The sequence below is a fragment of the Ooceraea biroi genome, chromosome 11 (genome assembly GCF_003672135.1).
Source record: "Ooceraea biroi isolate clonal line C1 chromosome 11, Obir_v5.4, whole genome shotgun sequence".
NCBI lineage: Eukaryota > Metazoa > Arthropoda > Insecta > Hymenoptera > Formicidae > Ooceraea > Ooceraea biroi.
Window position 1 is genome coordinate 969,032 of NC_039516.1, and position 16,287 is coordinate 985,318.

The following is a 16,287-nucleotide window of genomic DNA, read 5'->3' on the forward strand; positions in this document are numbered from 1 at the left end:
TAGATAATGAACGTGTTATATGCAACTATCCTCCTCGAGTTTCGGAAATTCCCATTTCCTGCTTCATCACAAAAGCCACGTTATGCAATGACAACCAATAAGTCATCCGTCGCAAATATTTAATCTATCAATATATGCGCTTTAAAGATGAGCTTATCACATCAAATTTATGCCGCAACAAATATTTCAAATTATATCAAGTATGACGAGTAGTGCAATATTTAACCTCTTCTTACAACAAACTTTTTCAGATACATTACAAAGCAGAAAAGAGAGAGAGATGCGGAACATGCCAGTTTAAATAAATTAATTCGAAAACATATTTACTTTTCTGCAGACGCGGGGGATTGCAGGTTTGCGTGAGAAAAGCTGACAGTGACATATATCACGGAATATACGGTAAAGTTTAGGGCTAAAAGTAGCTCAGTCAGCCAAACCGGCTGCTTGAGAGAGTGAACGCGCGCGCGAGTGACAAGCGCAGCTACGAGCCGGTCAGAATTTAGTGGCGAGACGTAGGGTGCACCGCGCGCGCCGCTCTCCCCTACCCGGTCGCGCGGAAGCGATGCGACTTATGAATGGGAGTAGTACTCGCCCATTGGTCGCATTCGATAGCCAATGGCTGCCGGCTCGCGCCGCGCCGCGCGGCAAGTGATGCAAAGCGTCCGCGTATATATACACTCCCGCGTACGTCGATATTCCCGACGCAGCTCGATGAGGAGATCGAGACGAGATACTGAAGCAAATCAACCGAATCCTATGAACACCGCGCGCTGCGCTACGCCAGGACTTCTGGAAAAAAAAATTTATTAGCCGTGTGAAACCGCTCGAGTCGTAATTCAGACTCTGAGACCTTTATGTTCCTGGGAAAGAGCGCCCGTGATCGTTATTATCGCTATTATTATCGATTCTTACGTAATAATTATTACACGCGTCAATGGACTGCGAATCATGTTTCATGCGTGGCGATGCGTTGCGACAAGGTTTTCAAGCGATTCGAAGGAGAACGCGCTCACCGTGAATCGCCGAGACGCCGATGCGAGTGATTAATTCCATCGGCATTAGAGCGACTCAAGATCGTCGACGACTCGATGACACAAGACGGTAATTTCGGTTTCTTCTCCGCGTCGGTGAGTATGCCGCTCGAGTATACCCCGATGGTAATCGCGCGCGCGCGCGCGCGATAGCAGGAAAATGTAACAACTCGTAGCGGGTCGGGACGCACGAGAGATAGGAGGAAGGGCAAGTCGCGCGAGCGCGGCGTTAATCTTCTGGCAAATACCGAATGGCAATTATCGGCTAACTTATGGAAAGTATAGGGAACGAGCGCGCGCGGCAACGGCGCTTATGACAGGGAAGTGAGCGAGGTTCTCTCCTGGGCACGTCAAGGTGACGACACGGCGGGGATGACACCATATCCTCGACGTGATGGAGACGAGAGCGCGATATTACATGATATTACACTAGCGCTAGCGATACATTGCGCTGCTTTGTGAGCTTCGCGCGCCGCCTCTCGTCTCTCGTGCGAGCGGGTTGCGTTCACGCGCGCGCACTTACGAACTGTCGTCATCTATCAATTAGCCACCTCATAGCCATTTGCGTCCCTCGCTGTTATGCTCGCCGTTTCTCGCGTCACCGTCGTGTGCGATTCTGACTCAATTACCGGCGACTGTGAACGAGTTACCTTTCGTATTTCTAAACTCGTGAATCATTCAACGCGTTGCTCATAAACGCGAGCGGAAGAACGCGAATCTTTTAGATCGTCCGTGAAACCTCGTTGTCGTGTGTCGACATTTCGTCTAGAATTTACATATTTATTATAATCAATTTATTACTAATGGATAATATAGCTTTATTATTAATAGATTAATATTTCATTCACATATTTAATAAAATTCAAATTCTTCCTGATCTCACAAGCACATTACAAAACGCTATCTACTTGTGTAGTGCATCTAATTTAATATCTGCAATAGTAACAAGAGACTGCACGACTTTAAACCCCCGATTTCAACCCCACACGTCACCATATTCATTTTTCCGCTGCGTTGACGGAGCATTGCTGCTTGGCTCTTGGCTGCCAAGTACCGCTTCATCTTTTGCATATTGTGCTTCACTCGCAGATTGCGCCTCTCTAGCAGTGTACCATTGCTTGTTCCTGTTGTAGAATTCTTCTCTATTTTTATGCCTCAATTCGTCGTAACTAGCGCTCTTTTGCATGTTCATCGGCTCCGTCAGATCCGTCTCTTCCACGGAAGACTGGAGATCACCTGTAAATGTAATTTATGAAATTACCATCGCGCCAAATGTGAAAGACCTGGCGACAATTTGTACAGAACTTACCGCTATCATTAAGACTAGAGTACGTGTCGTATGTGTTCATCGATGGATAATCATCGAATACTATTTCTGTGGATGACTCTCCTGAGGTTTGAATCTCAGATTGCACATCAAGTGGTGAGAAACCTTTATAACGTAGGCTGCAGACAAAAATGAGAGCTTTAATAAATGACATAAACAAGTACGAAACTGAATGGTGAAAATAATTTTTGTATGATCAAGAAATAATACCTTCTGTCCTTGTTATAAGGATTCGTCTCTCTGTATCCTTCTCTTACATCATTGCCCCATATCGGTTTGATTTTAGCTAGACATTGCTTAGAAGTAGATATTCGGTTTGATATCATGCCCGTAAAACCAGCAACTGCTGCAAAGTATTTGGCTTTTGCACGAAATGGTGTTACGAAACAGAGACCATATCCCGCAGCCGCTGTGAGAAGCGTTGGTATTAAGATACTGGAGTTTTGCATACAATCCTGCCATCGCTTGAAGTCTTCGTCCGTAAACTCCCGCTTCTATGATTTATCACAGCGTACAGTTATTTAAGAGTTAAATTATCTAGTTGAAGTACATTGAAGTATCCTTTGCAAACCAAGTATGTATGTCTACATTTGATATAATAGATTACGTATATAAATGGGTAAATAAACTAAGTACATTAAACAACTTTTGTGTTGTAAGATTCGTGAGCAATTGTTTTGCCTTCTAGCTTATCAGCAAATATTATATGTCAAGTAAACCGATTTATATACAGTTACAAACCTTAACCTCCCAGTAATCAGGATGTTGCACATCTGTCACAGTATTCGTCATGATTCTCGAGTATCCCGAAAGTCAAAGTATTTCATTACATTCAGCGCCAGACGTTTGTTTCGTAACTGATTTTAGATGCCAATATAAATATAAACACCATACAATGGGAATACGAACCTCTAACATCAAGTACGAGCAAGAATTAGATAAAGACGCCATCTATGTGATTCATCAGCTCAAAAATTAAATAACATGAGTTCATCGAACGTCGATAAGTTAGATTCCTTTTTAAATTATTCTCGGTAAAAACAGAGACACATTTATCATTATACTGACAATGAAATAAATAACAATATGGCTTACAATTTGCAAACGAAAAGTTGTAACATTAATTATTATAACATAACTTGATTTCTTTTTATTTCACTTATATGTATTTTATGTAGTTATTTATAATAATAAACACAATAAGATTTTCTGCGGGTTTTCTTAGACTAAAAATTGCTGTTTCATCTCCAATATTTGAAATTAAACTAACTTTTCTCTTATTTACATTTTCCTCTTCTTCCTTCCTCTTTCTCTGTTACTTCTTTAATATGTTAATATTACTGGCATGTGACGTCTTTGGCTACTTGACACGTTAAAATTGCAACCGGATGGCATTTTCAATAATGCATTTGATATTTGCATCCGAATGACGCGATTTATTTGCATAACTGTGCTAATTAAATTGTCGTGTCGTTAACATGACGAAATATATAGACCGAAGATCAGACCACTAGAATGTTTATTAATATTGCTTTCCACAGAATTATTTATAATTCCCGCTATTTACTTTCCGGCTTTATTAAAATATTAACATCGAGAGACATGTCTATTAAAATATATGTTATTATTAAATAATAGGTGTTTATTAGGATGTATATGTACTACAGAATTTAAATCACCAATATCGAGTTTAAACCACCGATATTATTTTCAAAATATAGGCATACTTATCCCGTGATAATACACAAACGCGTTAAAGAATTCTTCGAAAGCCTTGAACGAGTTATTCGTGTAATATTTTCATTAACAAGTTCGTTACAGGAATGATTTGTGAGTATAGAACCGATTATGCTCCGCGAGTAAATCTGATGCAAAACCTGATGCAAAACCGCGTATATTTCTAATACGCTTGAAGATAATATATCCTCTTTTTTAAATGAAAAATTAGATCTTATTCATGCTCCCTTTACTCCTTCCCAATACAATATACGCATTATTCGACTGATTTTCAAACAGTCAAACATTTTTTAGTGCTTCTTTGTAAATATCGGTTTCGCGATCTAATGCGTCGCGACGCATACAAGACGCGGAAATTTTCCGCTGCCACTTATGAACTGACCGAGAATACGTAATGCAAAAGCATATACGTATGAGGTGCGGTGGTGTTAACGAGGGGCAGATGTCCTCCGGTATAAAAGTGGCGGTCAAACCGTCGAAAACCTTGTCGCATTAAAATGTCACGCGCCGCTACACATCGCGATCGGCCCCTCTGGCCATATCAAATTGTATTTGTATTATTTATATTGTTACCGTTGTTATCTGTGACGTTGAATCGAGTAGATGCCAATCCGTTACCGGATCTCGTGCAGGAGTACCAGAAACTGTTGTCCGAGAGTGGAACGGATGATTGGACGGACAACTCGGTAGATAATTCGACGGATAACTCGGTAGATTATTCGACGGAGACTGCGGCCAACACAGATGTGTAATTTCTTCAAAATATGTTATATATTTATTTTATCTAGAAAATATTGTTTATATTATGAGAATATGTAATAATATTATATAACTGCATTTGACTTCCGGGTTGAGAAGCCTCGAGTTTTTAATAAACATTATACAAATAATATTATTTTATTATTTTATATTATATAAATAATGTTATTTAGAAAATGTATTATGTAATATGCTTCTGTGACTTTTCTATAATATCATACAACATTATAAAAAAAAGAAAACTCGAATGGCTGTTATATGAGTAATTTCTATGCTTCTTCCAGATACGTGGTAAAAGCTGTAGTTTACGAGATTGGGATTCTCACGGACACGGATAATACAACGAGTGGTGAAAGTACCGAAAGGTATATACCTATACATACAATTTTATTTTATTTTAGTTTTAAATATACTTTTGTGTAACGTGAATATATATAGAGGTGAGAAACGATTATATCAATATTATCATATTTTTCGTGGCTTGCAGACAGGAGAGAGTCGACATATCACTGTACGATCCACCGCGTCGAGAGGACGAATTCTCCTAAATTCCATGAATTTTTCTGCATCGAAGCAAGTGTGACAGACTACGAAATTGCAGACAAAATGCATTTATGGGTCGAAGACAAGGACCAAAATAGCAGAGAACGCGCTGCTGAACGTGAAGGCTGCGCATACGCGATGAAGACGATGGTATTTGCAGCGGATATGTATGTTAAATTAATTACTGGTTACGCGCCGTACGAAATGAGACGTAAAAAATAAGAAAAACAGAGATTCCACGATGTAACATGCGAAATATAATAAAAATTTCGATATTAAAGTGACAATATTATAAAACAAGATTTCTGAGATTTAAAACAATGTTTTATTATTTCTTCATTTAATTATGAACAATATCTCGTGTACAACGCTATAAACACATTGCTGCTGTCAAACCTGCGAGGCAGAAGAAAGTCGCGGAACAATCAGGTAACATAATGATCGCAGAATGATCACTTGGAGAATGATAGATACATGTAAGGTCGAAGCGTGCGCAACACGTTGATATTAGTTCCTGCAATTTAACGCTATTTACTTGTGGAAGATCTTCGTGAAAGACTTTAACAGTCGCTTAAACGTACGTATTTATACAAATCTTTTCTTTCTTCTTTTTTTTTTTATTGGAATGCAAGTAAAACGCGCGTGTTCAAGAGCGATCGGTTAATGTCGTGTATAAATTTTGACGAAACATTACGACAAAAGGTAATAAAAATACTCTCGATTTTTTTTCTCTTCTCTTTTTCTGCTCGTATCGTATCGTTGTACTAACGTACACTCAGACAGTAGGCACTGCACCTAAGTACCTTTGCCTTATCGAAGGAATAAGCAAAAGCACTAGTTCGTGAAATATCGGTCTTGCACAGTATATAAACGGCATTACAGTAGTTCTTCCCTTACATCTCTCCTCCGCACTTTCGTTTGCAACGTCATAACACGCAAACGTACAGTACATGTTCATGAAAACTTAATCAAACGCCGTGAGCGAATAGAGCGGAGGCGAAATTTGTTCGACGCCTCCTTTCTTCAACGCTCTCTCTCTACTTTTTGTATTCAATAAATCTATATAAATCGTGTAGCATGAAAATCGCGACATCACATTTCGTCATTTCTATCCTTCGCTTCTTCTTTTTTTTTTATATTTTGATAAAAACCGGTTACTAGTTACGTATAAATAACAATTTACGAAAACTCTGAACGATAATCGTAAAATATACGGAGTAAGAACTTTTACGGGGGAGAATTTTTACTCGCAGGAATACTCGTAGACGCCAGCCGTTCGGCGAGGGACGTGATAATAGGGAGGGGAAAGGATTTTACCTATGTATGTATAATAAACATGAAATTATTGGCTAAATGTACTTGAGCGTCGATCGTTTTCGGTATTCCGGATTTATTCAAAAAGATAGCCTGCATCGAGGCTGTAATGTATCCAGCGCCAACGCCTTTTAAAATTATAATTAACGTGATGTCTAATGAAAAATAGAGGAGGGTTTTTAGTATGCTCTCGATCGTTCGCGTACGACTCGATACTGATATGATTTTCTCTTCCAATTGCCACAGATGGTCTAACGTACAGAAGGGATAACACGTTTCATTTGGCGTTTTGAGACACCGGCGCGGAATTATCAGCGCCGGCGGACGTGCTTCTCGAAGGAACGACAGCTGAAATTTCTGTCGTATCAGACGCGGAAGGAACGCTATTCGCGCACGTCCATTCCATGCTTGTTACAGGCTTGTTCTCCTCCGCGGTCTTGGATTCGCTGGAACAATTAATACAACAATCAATCACATTGCAACTTTGACAGTCAGACGTTACGCGAGATACCTGCTAGTCGATGATTCGCTAGATTTGACGTTCTCGTTCGTAGAAGTTGTTTTGTCCTCTTCGCTCTTGTTGCTTTCTACAGCTGATAAATCCGCTCCGGGTGCCTGGTTACCTACGGAATCCGCACTCTTTCCACCGCTTTCGTTGGAAGCCGTTTCTGTTAAGCCGGAAACTCTTTCCGTTAAGTTTGCGGCCGTTGTTTCCGACATCTTCTCCTTGCGCTCGTCGCTCGACGGTTTTTTCTCCTCGCTCTCCTTATTTTCTATACTCAAGGTGTTCTCAAAATTGTCGAAGTTAGCCCAGCCAGTGGATTCGACCGATTCCGATGCCACTACGTCCCACGGATTGACTGGTGGGAGCGGGCCGCCTCCACTAGTGCTCAGTGGCTCAGTAGTGTCCCAAGCTGAAAGTTTGCGATTAATTTTGATGACTCGGCATTCTCGAACTAGAATAATGCAAAAGAAAATCTGCAATAGAAACGTACGATCGGTCGCGTCAACTTCCATGTGTATATCACGCGTGTCCTCATCGTCCTCGTCGGATGAACTGGAATCCTGATGCTGCTGCTTCGAGTGCCAATCACGCTTGTCCACCACAGTTTGGAACGTGAGCTCGCCCTCGTCGCCCCATTCGAGGCCGCTGCCGCAGTCCTCGAGTCCAGCTTTTTGTTTTTGTTGGCACAGCTTTAACACAGCGTCAACAATTTTCTTCGGTCCGGATGCAAAATGCGACAAACGCGACTTTATCCAACGGCGATGTAAAAAGTACTCACCTTATTAAACATTTCTTCCCGTTTGTCGAGATCTTCTTCACTGATAGTAAAGGCCAACGTTGTTAATTGGTCAACTGGATTACTATAATATCATATTTCTTAACGAAAATGTGGGGGAGATATAGCAACGACAATGTCACATCGCACTCTCTCTATGCGTGCATTTTCTCAACGCGGATGATCTCTACGATTGCGATTCTCACCCCAGCAGTGCTATTTATTCATTGAACAATACGAGATTACTTCGCGGACGTATACTTACTGAAGCGCGTCATCGCCATCGTTGAACTCGTCGTCGGGGAATCCAAAGTTCTCGATGAAAGGAGGTGTTATTTGTTGAACCTGATAATTGGAGTACATCTAATACCGAAAATACACTATGTATGATAAATGAAGAAGTAGACAATATTAATTTATCGATAATATACAGATGTAACCGTTAACCTGTTGGATATAAGCCTCTTGCGAATAGGAATTGTATTCGTCAGGATTTTCTTCGGAGCTCAGGTACACTTGAGTCTGATCACCCTAAAATCGAAAAATCGAAATTATATAAAGGCGACGTTTACGGCGAAACGTAAATATATAATGGAATACATCACGTACCATCATCAAAGTCTCGTGAATTTTATTGATCTCAACCAACTGCGTGTTCACAAGGCTTTCCCATTTATCAAGACACTCGGGTGACAAATTGTTCTTCAAAAAGCTAGTCAGTATATTACTCTTCTCGCACTGAGTTACGATATTATTCGCGATATTTATCAAATGTCCCATGTAACCCTGTCGAACGCCGTTTTCCTTATTTCTACAATCAAATTTTCATATTACAATCCTGAAATTTCTTTCGCGGTGTAACTCTCCGCAAAATCTAATAATAGGTTTAGTAATCTTACTGTTTGCTATCGTTCTTGTCCCACGCTTCTACGATCCTTTCTATCAATTTGCATTTGATAAATATCTGAAAGTTATAGCGACCGAATTTTATTTTACCGAATTACTTTCCGGTATTTGCAATTTACTTGCGTGCAACACAATATGCAACTCACATTATTATAAATAATATCGTTATCCCGATGTCCAGAATTAATAGCTAAGGCCAGGCACTGTTGTACTTGTGTGTGTAAGAAATTATTCCATGTATATTTGAAAAACAAATCCTGCGACATTTGAAATAATGAAATCAACGACGAAAGTAATGAATTTATGATACTAAACTACTACTTGAAATTATCAGAAAATAATTTATACGATACTGGCATTTGTACGATGTGATCTTACCAACAATATCTGGAATGTTCCCAAGTTCGCTAAACTTTCGTGGATCTTCATATTCTCCGTCCACAATAAGCCGTTTATCAACTTGGCTACGTGCAAACGAGTATTACCTAATGGACATTCTAAAAGTCCAACGGTCGTTTTTACGGCAGGTTTCTGTACAACAGAGATTTTTAATGATGCTCCAAATAATATAGAAATAAATAAATTGTTATGTTTTCGACAGCAAAACATTCAGAACAGTACTTACATATGGTGGGTCTAGAAGAAGTTTATGAAGATGTTCCAAATATGGCAGAGCAGCGTTCGATATCTTAATACGTTGCTCATTATCCGCGACCTCCTCGCCATTACCGTGTACATCTCCCTCGTTTGACGGACTGTAAAGAGTCGGACTGTTAGATTTTGATTATTATTACTCGATTAGACGCTACGCTTTATTCGTCTGTAAAGCAGAATTCGAACGGTACAGAAAACATCATACTTGTTGGCTTTTTCACCTAGAAGTACCAAGAGCACTTGTATTCCACCGACAATACTACTTTCTACCTTTTCACCCGTTAAGATAGTTTCTAGTAACAAACTCACAGTTTCTTCCCTGTAACGGAACATTTATTATTTCGCATTATCGTGCACTCGAAACTGTGAAAAATCACTAGAAACTTGCAGAAATAATACTCACGATTCTAGAGTATTTAAAATAGGATCTGGATCAGCGCGTTCCGTGGATGTGCGTTGATTTTCTCTGGCTACTATCACCATATCGCGAAGTAATAGCGCCGCGTTAGCATGTTTGGCTGGATCTGAAGTGGGTGCTAACAACTTTACCAGTCTCTGCACTAAATGTTGACTATCTAACCACTATCAAAATGGACATACGCATGTATACGTGTGAAGGAGCACAGTAACGGATTATACATTTCGGGTACAATGATTAGAATGATCTTTAGAGAAAAGCATCTTACATTCAATATGTTTTGACGCATATCACTGCCCTCGACCTGAGTAACAAGTTTCAGTATCAAGTCCATGATGGCAGAAGTCTCTAAATGCTGCAGCAACAGATCCACACATCTCTGACGACTTTTAAGAAATTCTAAAACCTGTAAGCATGTGAACTGATAGGAATACCAATTCTGGAATGAACGGAAGTACGTAGGATGGAGTAGGATAGACATGTGAGTGACGTGGGAGAGGCAACAGGAAAGACAATCTATTACTTCACTAATATTTTGAATTTTAAATATCAATCTCAGAAAGAGTTATTGCAATTGAATTCAATTGACTCAGCTTATTTAAATACCCATTATGTAAACGTCTCACTAATTACTACATAAAAAAAAATTAATTACCTGGTCTATCCTACGAGCGACAAGCACTCCGATAGTTTTACTGAAAAATGATGCAAGCAGTGGGTTTAATGGCTGATCTGTATCAATGAAAGAATATAATTTGGCCAAAAGTGCTTCATCACCTAAAAAGCAAAAATTTTATACGATACGTGATTTATGAGTTCATTGCAATTTTGTGTGTCAATGGATGCTTTCCCGTTGAGTATCTTTATCGAGCTTTTCACGTACCTGCCAGTTTCTCATTCAGTGTAGGCACGTCGCATGTGAGCAACTCGCAGGCGACATTGGGATACTTGTAACGCCAACGTTCTTCGATGTCTGTGGATGGTTCCTTAGTGGTTAACGTCACTAACTCTTCCATCACGGCGGGTCTCGTGAGACTATTGATTACAAGTATGGTTATTTTCCACGTACCAAAAGTAACACATGAAAACTACTCAAGCCAAACTTTACTGCACACGAAGAGCAATATTCACACTTACTACTCGACCAGCTTTTTGTTCTGGCTTTTGCATTCTTGCAAGATATCTTCCTCGTCCATCAACTCGTGCAGAGTGACATCCTGCAGACACAAGGAAACCGATTAGACATCGTCCAAACGACGACGGTCTGGGGGAAAAGATAGGAGGGGGTAAGCGGGGAAGGGGACGGTTTATAATTGCTCGTCCAGAAGAAAGACGCTTGGGAATGACGAAGGGGAAATTTGCTTGCCTCTTTGTTGAGCAGTGCCTCGATATGCGGTGACGATACGTAATTATTCATCCAGAACATGATGCTGCTTTGCAGCGTCTAGCTGCTGCTGCTGCGACTTGATGCTCAAATATCGCTCGTCGCGGTTTATCAGTGCTCTGAACGGTCGCACGACTCACATTGGCGTGGCGCGGGGACGCACGCACGGGGAAAACGGGATACAACACGTCGCGCGAGCTCGCTGGGCCGCCGAACGACTAACATCGCACGTACGCGTAAATCGGTTCTCCCAATTCTCTTCCGCCGCGCCGCACCGCGGCCGCGCGAACCACTGTGTGTCCCCGCTGTCGTCACCGATCCCGAACCACCTCCGTCACGACTCTGCACGGCCGACTCCGACTCTCCTCCTCGTGACCGATTCGTGCTCGCGGCTGTCACCACTCGGGGAGTACCTCGATAATCGTTTGCGAGCAGCAATCTTCACGATCTAACCATGCAAATGCAATACCGTTGGTTGCACAATGCAACGAATTAATTCTCTGCCCCGGAAGCTCCGGAACGTGAAGCATGAAACGAGCGCGGTTGGACGCTCTTTCTCTCGGAGCGCGAACGGGCGCGCACGCGCGGAACAGCGGATAGCGAACGGGAAACGTGGAAACTCGTTTCTCCACCAATGCTTTTTTCCGAGGTGCGCACATTCACCTGCACTTTGTTACACTTTTGGCCTTTCGGATGAAGTACCATCCGGGCCACGCAAGCACTGGAAAACAGGAAAGAAGTAAATTGCAGGAAAATGTAATGGGCGAATCTGACGCTTGTGTATTGCCGAAAACTATTCCTCTTCTATCTAAAATGAAAACAAAATATATCTATTCTGGCTTGCAAGGAAGAAAAACAATAAAAAAATAAAACGTATATGATTCTAAGAAATGCGAGTGAATGTAATTAGGGAGAGAAACCTGGCATTATTAAGAGACGCATATACTCAATCAATTAACTATCTCGATATTTTCAACGATATTTTCGTATATCCGAAAACTTGATAATTGACATTATCGACCGTTTCCTAAGAATCGTATATATTTATCTGTTTGATATATAATATGATAATACATAATTATTTTTCGATGTTTGATAAACGTATATAGATATTTGTTTAATGTAATATAAATATATATTGCCTAAAAGCTACGTTTTTTAAATTATTATCCACGTTTGGCGCAATGTTTACCGACGGATAAATATATAGCGCACTTCAGGGTCAATCAACTTCTGTAAAGCTGACCGTCTTTGATGATACTTTAGCAATGACGGAAATTTTGACAACCCTAGTGCGCTCTATCTCTCTTTGCATACTCTAAGCGGTTCGAAGCGGCTGTATCTGCCACGAATTTATTTATTTTGTCGAATTACGTCAAGACACATCAATTTCAAACAAAATGGTAAATGCAAAATGCTATCTCTCGTGTAGAATACATCGATAACATTTTTAGCGGTTCTGAACTGACGAAGCTTGATTCGAGTTACATATAACCTCAACGAATAAATAAAAAATCCAGTTTTATCTTAAATTCTGCTGAAAGCAAGAAAGAAAAGGAACGATAGTAATTAAATAACGTGAGATTGGTCTATATTCTAACATCAATGACAAATATGTCATAAATTTAGGTGGAGATCGAGTCAATGATGAGATACGTGTCACCAGTAAATCCAGCTGTTTTTCCACTACTGGCTGTGGTATTATTAGGAATTGGAATATTTTTCACAGCCTGGTTCTTCGTGTACGAAGTCACCAGCACCAAGTTCACACGAGATATATTCAAGGAACTATTAATCTCCTTGGTAGCAGCGATATTCTCTGGCTTTGGGGTGTTATTCCTGCTGCTGTGGGTTGGAATCTACGTATAGGTAATATTGTAGGTCTAACGAGTGTTAGAATTACCGCAAATAAATCTATCTTCGTCAAAATTGTCATAAAATATCAATTTTTCTTGAGTTTTGTCATGGTTGTTTTGTTTCAGGTTGCGTTGAATTAAATTGAAACAATTGACTACTTAATGGCATTTAATTAAGTCAGTAAGAGAGAAAGAGGATTCCATTTGTAAGACTTTATCATCATTGCAGTTCAGTCAAATAAACACTTCCAAATATTTTTTACACTACATAAGTTTATTCACTTATCACAATGAAAACATGAAATTTGCAATGCAAGTACATAGCAATCAGTGTTATATCTTAAGAAAATAAGTCTATTTTTTTCTCAACATAAATCAGAATCTAATTAATTCATGCAATATTGTGATAAAAAAGGTTTCGTACTCATATGTGCAATAATTATTATACTTGCCTAAAATCATAGTATGCATAATATTAAACTTTACGTGAAACAGTTTTCTTCTCGTTACACTGCGAGAAGAAAAGAGCGTTCATTCGACAAAATGTACATAATTTATTTGATCATTTCATCGATAAAATTTTAATATCAGCAGATGTTACATATATTGTTTCCTATTTCCACTGCGTAATACAAGATTATTTTGTAGTAAAATGGAATATTGCATCTCTAAAATAAAGCGTAAAAGAGTATCATTTCTTAACCAGCCAAACCGGCTTTCTGCCGACATCTCTGCATCAGCGCCCTCAACATGAACTGTCTGCGCGACAGCTGTCGGACTTGCTTCAGGAACGCGTCCAGGTCTATGATGCCAGATCGCAATCCCTCGGCGAGATAATAAATAGCATCCTCTGTAGCCGCCTCTTCGGCGAAGGCGTTTAACATTCTGCAAACGAGGGGCGACATTAAGGTCGGGTGTATTCGTTAATCGCCGTCAGCCTCGATCTCAAACTAAGATTTCATTCTAGCTATATTCAAAGTCGCGCACGAAACCAAATTTTTGTAGCGTTAAATTTCGACTTGTGTACTTACTGTTTATATAACGGCGCTATGGTAATTACAGCTTCATCAACATCTATCGACTGATTATCGGATAGTTTGGCGATCTCTTTTTCCAACTCTGCCTCCTTATCTTGCAGAATGTTCACATTTTTTTCAAGTTCTTGCTTCTCTCTCTTGAGTTTCTCAAACAGATCGGTCAGGTGCGACGAGCCGCTCGTCAATTCCTGTTGTGTTCGCCGCAGTGTTTCGAGCTCGGCCTGCAGCTGTGAGAATTGTTCCTTAAGCCGGCGCCGTAGCTTATCTTCTACCGCGGACAACAAGGATGCCCTTATGTGCTCCTCCGTGATTGTGCCACCAGAGTTCGGCTGTACCGTCGGAGACTAGCAATAAAATGTTCACAGACATTTATTCTCGATCGAATACCGACAAAGCCACGCGAGTTAAAATCATTATAAGTTTAATCAAAGTTAAATTTTAATTATATTTATAATTAAAAAATAAATTAAAATGATTATATCGTGATACCGGTTGCGTAGCTGGTGGGTACGGTGGATATGGACCGTTGTAGCCTTGCGTTGGGTAACTGGGAGTGCTTCCGGCATAAGAACTGTACGAGCCTGGGTACGGGAATCCTCCAGACGCCGTAGGCGGATACGACGGATACACGTTACTACCACTGGAGTATTGTGAATTCGGTGGATATGGTGGGAAACCGGAACTCGTCACGCTTCCAGTACCAGGAACTGGCATGAACGCTGCATGGAAATTTAAATTACAACACATTAAATAATTGAGACACTCGTTTTAGAAACCTATGAATAAAGTGTGTTTACATTGAACAGGATATGGTGTAGAACTCTGTTGTGTCTCCGATCTTGACTTCGCATAGACTGGAGGTTGCTCCCCGAAGGTGATGATCATGACTTGAATTAGAGCGAGCAAATCTGAATTGTGCTGCGAAATAAGGATACCAGAATTAATACCGGATAATAAAGCGCTCTGTTATTAGCTGATAGTGAATATACTTACTGGGACCCAGTCGTGGAGATACGGCAAGTAGATTTTACCATTGTGATCTACAAACATGCTAACTTTGATGTGCATATCTGCCGTTGGCTTAACGTAGCACATGGGTGCATTGTTGGGATGAGTGTCCATCAACCATATGCATATTGGAATATTGTAACAGGTGCCTGTGAAAATGAGCGAACCGATGGAGAGTGCCATTTGACATTTTTCGAAACTTAATATTTTATAAATGAATTTCAAAAGTAGACGCACTGGAATTACCTTTATAAACAACAGGTATGGTTCCTTGCAAGTTGAGCAGCTCCTTACGCGAGCCATCGTTGAAAACTATTGAGCAATGAGTCAGTTTTGTGAATTTGAAGAAAGTAATTAAAAGTATTGCTTTATATTTAAGATGATTGTCGCAAACGATTTGACTTACCAAAGGGCTCAATTTCATATATCAAGCCTTTGTAAAGGTTCAAAACGCTTATTACATGCTTCTTTGTTATGTCCGGATTTTGATACTAAAAGATAACGTTTTTTTAATGGCATGATGGCATCGTACATAACAATTGCTATTGGATTTACTATGATGATGATTAAATCAATGTTAACGAGGATACTGCGTACCTTAGACAGACCTTGTCTGATCCTCCCCTCGTCCAATGGTGTCATCTTCACCATTTAGCCTAGCTAAATTCAGACGAGAGAACTTTGTTATCAGTTATAATCGCGTACTTCAATTTATACACTCGTAGCGACAGCAGCACGCAATCATCGGACGTCACGTTCGAGCTTACGTTATCATCGAGCGGCGAAAGAATATGTATGACGGAATCATCGAAAGCAACTACGAATTACCCCGTAACGTCAACCAAAGTGTCAATGCGAACTATTGTGGATTATCGTGAATTTATTATCGCAATATTCCGTCAGTGGTCATGCAATACATGAAAAGACACGAACAGCGTGCGATTATAATCCATCAAATCGCGCTTCGAAGGTTTTGCGGATATTTGAGAAACTCTGATGATTAAAAATTATCGGTAAAGTAGTATCCTGTAAT

The 16,287-nt window shown here is 40.1% G+C and overlaps 5 protein-coding genes across 11 annotated transcripts; 2 read left to right on the forward strand and 3 right to left on the reverse strand.

Annotated features, from left to right (window-relative positions):
• Positions 1–1,832: 1,832 nt before the first annotated feature.
• Positions 1,833–3,310, reverse strand: LOC105274598. Its single transcript, XM_011330868.3, has 4 exons — positions 3,100–3,310; positions 2,569–2,852; positions 2,341–2,477; positions 1,833–2,267 (listed from the first exon to the last, which is right to left on the reverse strand). Exons 1-4 carry the CDS (start codon positions 3,148–3,150, stop codon positions 2,008–2,010), a joined length of 732 nt encoding a protein of 243 aa, XP_011329170.1. The 5' UTR covers positions 3,151–3,310; the 3' UTR covers positions 1,833–2,007.
• Positions 3,311–4,570: 1,260 nt separating this feature from the next.
• Positions 4,571–5,693, forward strand: LOC105274594. Its single transcript, XM_011330861.3, has 3 exons — positions 4,571–4,843; positions 5,139–5,219; positions 5,342–5,693. The coding sequence occupies exons 1-3, from the start codon at positions 4,593–4,595 to the stop codon at positions 5,400–5,402; spliced, it is 393 nt and encodes a 130-aa protein (XP_011329163.1). The 5' UTR covers positions 4,571–4,592; the 3' UTR covers positions 5,403–5,693.
• Positions 5,694–5,706: 13 nt separating this feature from the next.
• On the reverse strand, positions 5,707–11,925 carry LOC105274592 (serine/threonine-protein phosphatase 6 regulatory subunit 3). 6 transcript variants are annotated; one of them, XM_011330856.3, is made up of 18 exons: positions 11,336–11,925; positions 11,107–11,186; positions 10,853–11,004; positions 10,625–10,746; positions 10,238–10,375; positions 9,955–10,133; positions 9,757–9,870; positions 9,523–9,652; positions 9,276–9,428; positions 9,044–9,154; positions 8,891–8,955; positions 8,601–8,802; positions 8,439–8,522; positions 8,257–8,354; positions 7,995–8,076; positions 7,707–7,905; positions 7,223–7,625; positions 5,707–7,157 (listed from the first exon to the last, which is right to left on the reverse strand). In XM_011330856.3, the coding sequence occupies exons 1-18, from the start codon at positions 11,393–11,395 to the stop codon at positions 6,989–6,991; spliced, it is 2,541 nt and encodes an 846-aa protein (XP_011329158.1). In that variant the 5' UTR covers positions 11,396–11,925; the 3' UTR covers positions 5,707–6,988. The 6 variants fall into 6 exon arrangements, with proteins under 6 accessions (XP_011329158.1, XP_011329160.1, XP_011329157.1 ...); XM_011330858.3 differs by having other exon boundaries at positions 7,995–8,034; positions 8,257–8,336; positions 10,238–10,408; positions 11,336–11,924; XM_011330855.3 differs by having other exon boundaries at positions 8,257–8,336; positions 10,238–10,408; positions 11,336–11,924.
• Positions 11,926–12,612: 687 nt separating this feature from the next.
• On the forward strand, positions 12,613–13,886 carry LOC109611586 (transmembrane protein 258). 2 transcript variants are annotated; one of them, XM_020034545.2, is made up of 3 exons: positions 12,613–12,756; positions 12,983–13,230; positions 13,336–13,886. In XM_020034545.2, exons 1-2 carry the CDS (start codon positions 12,754–12,756, stop codon positions 13,220–13,222), a joined length of 243 nt encoding a protein of 80 aa, XP_019890104.1. In that variant the 5' UTR covers positions 12,613–12,753; the 3' UTR covers positions 13,223–13,230; positions 13,336–13,886. The 2 variants fall into 2 exon arrangements, with proteins under 2 accessions (XP_019890104.1, XP_019890103.1); XM_020034544.2 differs by having other exon boundaries at positions 12,614–12,756; positions 12,983–13,222; positions 13,336–13,882.
• Positions 13,472–16,171, reverse strand: LOC105274591 (tumor susceptibility gene 101 protein). Its single transcript, XM_011330853.3, has 8 exons — positions 15,852–16,171; positions 15,661–15,745; positions 15,501–15,566; positions 15,240–15,403; positions 15,044–15,164; positions 14,736–14,965; positions 14,241–14,590; positions 13,472–14,094 (listed from the first exon to the last, which is right to left on the reverse strand). Exons 1-8 carry the CDS (start codon positions 15,903–15,905, stop codon positions 13,908–13,910), a joined length of 1,257 nt encoding a protein of 418 aa, XP_011329155.1. The 5' UTR covers positions 15,906–16,171; the 3' UTR covers positions 13,472–13,907.
• Between the last annotated feature and the right edge of the window lie 116 nt (positions 16,172–16,287).

Bases quoted from the DNA above. Each gene is read 5' to 3' on its own strand.
- LOC105274598 (XM_011330868.3), bottom strand. From the start codon at position 3,150: ATGACGAATACTGTGACAGATGTGCAACATCCTGATTACTGGGAGGTT. The intron at 2,853-3,099 runs GTTTGTAACTGT...GATAAATCATAG, and splicing joins CTGATTACTGGGAGGTTAAG to AAGCGGGAGTTTACGGACGA. The intron at 2,268-2,340 runs GTAAGTTCTGTA...TTACATTTACAG, and splicing joins CTCTAGTCTTAATGATAGCG to GTGATCTCCAGTCTTCCGTG.
- LOC105274594 (XM_011330861.3), top strand. From the start codon at position 4,593: ATGTCACGCGCCGCTACACATCGCGATCGGCCCCTCTGGCCATATCAA. The intron at 4,844-5,138 runs GTAATTTCTTCA...TGCTTCTTCCAG, and splicing joins ACTGCGGCCAACACAGATGT to ATACGTGGTAAAAGCTGTAG. The intron at 5,220-5,341 runs GTATATACCTAT...CGTGGCTTGCAG, and splicing joins AGTGGTGAAAGTACCGAAAG to ACAGGAGAGAGTCGACATAT.
- LOC105274592 (XM_011330854.3), bottom strand. From the start codon at position 11,395: ATGTTCTGGATGAATAATTACGTATCGTCACCGCATATCGAGGCACTG. The intron at 10,747-10,852 runs GTACGTGAAAAG...TTTGCTTTTTAG, and splicing joins ACTGAATGAGAAACTGGCAG to GTGATGAAGCACTTTTGGCC. The intron at 9,429-9,522 runs GTAAGTACTGTT...TCTGTTGTACAG, and splicing joins TTCTTCTAGACCCACCATAT to AAACCTGCCGTAAAAACGAC.
- LOC105274591 (XM_011330853.3), bottom strand. From the start codon at position 15,905: ATGGTGAAGATGACACCATTGGACGAGGGGAGGATCAGACAAGGTCTG. The intron at 15,404-15,500 runs GTAATTCCAGTG...TCATTTTCACAG, and splicing joins CATACCTGTTGTTTATAAAG to GCACCTGTTACAATATTCCA. The intron at 14,591-14,735 runs GTATCACGATAT...TTTTATTGCTAG, and splicing joins ACCCACCAGCTACGCAACCG to TCTCCGACGGTACAGCCGAA.